This window comes from Micromesistius poutassou, assembly GCF_964030765.1.
Source record: "Micromesistius poutassou genome assembly, chromosome: 21".
Taxonomy (NCBI): Eukaryota; Metazoa; Chordata; class Actinopteri; order Gadiformes; family Gadidae; genus Micromesistius; species Micromesistius poutassou.
In genome coordinates this window covers 880,988-886,766 of record NC_140291.1, presented here as the reverse complement: position 1 = coordinate 886,766, position 5,779 = coordinate 880,988, and the positions used below count along the sequence as shown (strand labels likewise).

General features: G+C 42.3%; 1 protein-coding gene across 1 annotated transcript; it reads right to left on the bottom strand.

Annotated features, from left to right (window-relative positions):
• Nucleotides 1-925: 925 nt before the first annotated feature.
• mrpl58 (mitochondrial ribosomal protein L58) lies at nucleotides 926-5,754 on the bottom strand (the record flags this gene model as incomplete). Its single annotated transcript, XM_084485445.1, has 6 exons — nucleotides 926-1,289; nucleotides 4,292-4,461; nucleotides 4,588-4,670; nucleotides 4,769-4,828; nucleotides 5,481-5,505; nucleotides 5,596-5,754. The coding sequence occupies 6 exons, from the start codon at nucleotides 5,752-5,754 to the stop codon at nucleotides 1,205-1,207; spliced, it is 582 nt and encodes a 193-aa protein (XP_084341571.1). The 3' UTR covers nucleotides 926-1,204.
• Between the last annotated feature and the right edge of the window lie 25 nt (nucleotides 5,755-5,779).

The window sequence follows — 5,779 nt, the reverse complement described above, 5'->3', positions numbered from 1 at the left end:
TTCATGTTGTTCGCGTTGATTGCTTTTTTTCTGCAAAGGGTTTCTAAAAAAAAAAAGAAGCGGACCCACTCTCATGGTTTTAGAGGAGAGATTCTGTACTTATCCTGTACATGTATAATAAATCAAGATGTTTTTAATTATTGTGAATGCTAAAATAAAAGCATGAGAAGTGGTCTACTCAATGGCTGGGTTTTCGCTGTCTTGTTTGCAACTGTTGTGAAACTGGGAATGGATAGTTACTTCGTCCATTCTGACCGAATTTAACAGTGTTGCAGATGTGGTGTAGATAGTCGTGTTGTTTTTAGCCTCTACAGGTTAAAAAGAAAACACTTTAGAATCCAATCCTTCCACAACCGTTGCTGAGAGCTTTTCTGACAAGCAGCAGCGAAAACCAAAAATACCACTTCTGTCTAATATTACAGCTTCAAAATACAAGCCTTGACGTTTACCAAAAAAAACGAAACATTCATGTAGATAAATGATTTGGGACAATCCAGAAACAGTGGGTCCTGCCAAAGATGAAAGCTTAGGCATCACCTTCCGGAAGAGGGAGGGAAATTAGACCTTTGAAGAACAAAACGAGAATATCTTTTGGCATGTATCAAAAATGGTTGTTAATCATGTAATTTAAAATAACATCTCTAATAACAGTTCACCGGTTTCTGGTAGCAGGGGATGCCTGTTTTGATTCCAAATAGGAGAATTTGTTCCATGTATTAAACTAATCTTAACCAAACCTTATATGATATGGATAATATTAATAATACAGGCGTACTATCCACAATACAAAATCCTACCATTTAATAGAAGCCTTACTGTTATTATTAAAGCTCTTTCACTTGAGTACACAGAAGGAAATATAACACCAATTGGTAAAAATGGCAGAATTTAGATGTGAAGGGGTAAAATAATAATTTATTAAATATAAATTTAGCTATATAAAAATGAGACACAAATAATGAACATAAAAAATGATCACATTTTAAAAATACTGTACCATTTCAACATGTTTGACAAGGGTTTAGCATGATAAAACATTCAAATATTCAATGTTCTGAAACGTAAAACATTTTCAATTTGCGAATCCCAACAAGTCGGTTGGGCCCTCCTGCGCCCCCTGGCGGCCTTTTCTTTAAATACAAAATTATCTCCGAATCCTGGAGGTACAAATAAGCATAAACAAAAGTATATTTCTAGGTCATTATTAGTCGAAATCCACTCGTCTGCTCTGCTTGATGGTTGAGTGGAGCTTCTTCTGTTGCAGTCGCTCTTTCTTCCTCTTCTCTAGTCTGCAGAACCCAAGACACAGTGTGTTCAAGGTGGTTGACTCATACAGAATAGGCATGAAGTTACAATATATCAAGTTAAGACCAAATGGTACAATAACACTTGTGAATTTATGGGCCTTGAGTTAGGAATTAAATATCTGAAAAATGAACATGAAACTATTAATCTCCCCCTGGTACACTATTACTGTGTGTTCACACCGCACTTTGTCCCATTTCGCCTATTCGCGCGAATAGGCGAATGTTGCCGCACGACAAATCATAATCTGTCGCTGTGCATTTTTGTGTGCATTCGCGGGGCGAATTTTTTTTTTGCCTGACAACGGTCATTCATGCCATTCTCATCAACCATGGCCGAGATGTGTGTCTGTACCTGTTGTGGAAGAGGGAGAGCCCGTCGTTTATGGGTTAATAATATAATCCGGAGGCGCACACCGCTTTGTGCCGTGATATTATATATATCGTATATATTATATGATATAGATATTTATATATTATATGTAGATATAGAGCGGGAGTCGCAAACGGCAACAATCACTTTCTCCTCCAAGCTGCGGTTCACTGAACGGTTGAACGGTGATTGGCTGTTTTACGTTACTTCACCCAGGGAGTGAACTGATTGGCTGTTACGTGACGTCACCCAGGGAGTGAACGCTGATTGGCTGTTTTACGTTACTTCACCCACGTTACCCACAGGGAGTGAACGCTGATTGGCTGTTTCAACGCGAATGCCGCGAAGAAGTTGAAATATTTTAACTTTAAGGTGTGTTCACACCGCACTTCGCCCCGCGACACGTTTCAATGTTAAGTGAACGTGTAGACGCGAATCGGGCGAATCTTTTTTTCGCCGATACGCGCGACAAGATTTGATTGACAGCGCGAAATTTTTCCTCGTGAACGGCGAGCGCGTTCACGTGGATTCGCGCCGCGAATAATTCGCCCCGCGAATAAAGTTAAAATATTTCAACTTCTTCGCGGCATTCGCGTTGAAACAGCCAATCAGCGTTCACTCCCTGTGGGTAACGTGGGTGAAGTAACGTAAAACAGCCAATCAGCGTTCACTCCCTGGGTGACGTCACGTAACAGCCAATCAGTTCACTCCCTGGGTGAAGTAACGTAAAACAGCCAATCACCGTTCAACCGTTCAGTGAACCGCAGCTTGGAGGAGAAAGTGATTGTTGCCGTTTGCGACTCCCGCTCTATATCTACATATAATATATAAATATCTATATCATATAATATATACGATATATATAATATCACGGCACAAAGCGGTGTGCGCCTCCGGATTATATTATTAACCCATAAACGACGGGCTCTCCCTCTTCCACAACAGGTACAGACACACATCTCGGCCATGGTTGATGGGAATGGCATGAATGACCGTTGCCAGGCAAAAAAAAAATTCGCCCCGCGAATAATTCGCCCCGCGAATGCACACAAAAATGCACAGCGACAGATTATGATTTGTCGCGCGGCAACATTCGCCTATTCGCGCGAATAGGCGAAATGGGACAAAGTGCGGTGTGAACACACAGTTATTCGCGGGGCGAATTATTCGCGGCGCGAATCCACGTGAACGCGCTCGCCGTTCACGAGGAAAAAATTCGCGCTGTCAATCAAATCTTGTCGCGCGTATCGGCGAAAAAAAAATTCGCCCGATTCGCGTCTCCACGTTCACTTAACATTGAAACGTGTCGCGGGGCGAAGTGCGGTGTGAACACACCTTTACTGTGTGTTCACACCGCGAATCGGGCGAATTTTTTTTTCGCCGATACGCGCGACAAGATTTGATTGACAGCGCGAAATTTTTCCACGTGAACGGCGAGCGCGTTCACGTGGATTCGCGCCGCGAATAATTCGCCCCGCGAATAATTCGCCCCGCGAATAAAGTTAAAATATTTCAACTTCTTCGCGGCATTCGCGTTGAAACAGCCAATCAGCGTTCACTCCCTGTGGGTAACATGGGTGAAGTAACGTAAAACAGCCAATCAGCGTTCACTCCCTGGGTGACGTCACGTAACAGCCAATCAGTTCACTCCCTGGGTGAAGTAACGTAAAACAGCCAATCACCGTTCAACCGTTCAGTGAACCGCAGCTTGGAGGAGAAAGTGATTGTTGCCGTTTGCGACTCCCGCTCTATATCTACATATAATATATAAATATCTATATCATATAATATATACGATATATATAATATCACGGCACAAAGCGGTGTGCGCCTCCGGATTATATTATTAACCCATAAACGACGGGCTCTCCCTCTTCCACAACAGGTACAGACACACATCTCGGCCATGGTTGATGAGAATGAATTGGCATGAATGACCGTTGCCAGGCAAAAAAAAAATTCGCCCCGCGAATGCACACAAAAATGCACAGCGACAGATTATGATTTGTCGCGCGGCAACATTCGCCTATTCGCGCGAATAGGCGAAATGGGACAAAGTGCGGTGTGAACACACCATTAGGCATGTCCAGGTGAAAGCCTACATCAGTCACTTGAACTTCTTATGCTTCTTCAGCAATGTGACACATGCCAACAAATGAGCAAAAACTGTTTTCCTAAAAATGTTATATCTGGACTGTTTTTTAAGAACCCAGGCTGTTGTTGACATTGATTTACATCTCTACATAGACAATGTCAAAAATTATCTTTGGCAAACCGGCCAGATCCTTTTTAAGTCTTTTTAAGATTCCACAAGGAATGTATTCTCCCCCTCATTAAAGCTGTAGGAACGGGCTATTCTCTGCTGCATTCTGCAACACTGATTAATCAGTGTTTTAATGGAGCTATGATTATACCCTCTTGGAATGGGATGTATGGTAGATGTCTCGGTGTGACTGTGTGCATGAGGGACAGACATGTTTTGCGCTTGGGGACAAAATAAAGCACATCTAAATATAACGTCAACGTAATCTCTCTGAACTGTCACACTGAACCTTGTTTATTTGAATTGATCTCGGTACTCGGTGCACCAAAGGTTTTGTTCAGCCCCTCTCACCTGACAGCCCTAAGGGCAAGGTCCTCGGGCGTGGGCTCTCGCGGCTTCTCGCTGGCCTCCTGGATGATGGAGGAGATCTTCTCCAGGCAGTCCTCCAGGTTGCGACGCTGGCTCCGGCTCAGCTCCGACGTCACCAGAAGCTCCCCTGCCTTGTTGATGCGGTTCTTGCTCTTCTCCATAAAATAAAAAAGCAAAACGAAATGAAAACATACCGTGTGTGTCTGTATGGATACAGTGGTCGAGATGGACTAAAACTGTATGAATTAGCGTTTGCACTTGAGCAAGTAACCACTCACCAGTTCAATGATTTTTTGTCGAACGTCCAGCGGGATCCAGTCTGCGGTCTGCACATGGAATCTGACCTCTGCTTTAGTGTTGACTGAAGAGAAAGGCACGTCAAAACGTGAAAAGATGACACGCTGCAGGCTTGAATTAGTGAAAGCAAGTGGCTCTCATGTTTATATATTGCAGGCTCACCTTTGTTGACATGCTGTCCACCAGCACCACCGCTTCGACAGTACGACACTTTGAGCCGATCTACGGCATAAATAAACACATAGGCCGTTTCTGAAATGGCATACTACATACTGCTCGTATACTGATCGTGACGTAAAAGTAGTAAGTAGTATGCAGTACGCGAAAAATGTTTTTTTGCAGTATGCGACAGTTACCCGGATGATGTACTAATCGGTCAAAAAATTCTAGTATACATCCAGAGCTCACTACGTCGGATACTGTATCCCATAATGCAACGCGGCACCGCTGAACATTTAAAATAATGGCGGACAATGCGAGCGGCGAATACAAATACAAATACATACATGTATAAATGTATAATTAGTTGTAATTAGTTGTTTATTTTGATGTGATAAGCTTTCGTATGTTTTTGTAATCGTGTGTTTTTCATTGTTAACAGAACAAATGGCTCAACCGTTTATATTTATAACCGAATTTTTTGGTCATGTGACTGTATAGTACACTGCATGATACTTGTCATACTTGCATACTATACTGCATACTAGGGCGGGGAGTAGTATGTAGTGCACAGTATATACTGTGTCAGTATGCAGTATGTAGTATGTAGTATAGCATTTCAGAAACAGCCTTAGTACAAGGTTAATATACCATTCCACGTGCGTGCAGAAAACAAAGCATTTGGTGAATTATCCATGAACAAATGTATATCTACCGATAGGAATATGCACTCTGGCAACCTGTAACGTTAAAAATAGAAGTGGTAAATAGTATTATAGTTTAGTCGTATAGTATAGCTCATTCCTAAAGCAAATGAATCGTGCATTTACCTGTGAATTATCTCTTCGCGACGTGTAACCAAAACTTGAATAGATGCCCAGTTTTAAGAAACCGCTGGTTTCAGCATTCTTTAACCTCACCGGCTGAGGTATTAGATGGTAAATACATGAACGAGAAAGTAAATAACGCTGTGCAAAGGTGGTCGCCATGTTGAAGTTTTGCGACTAATGCTTC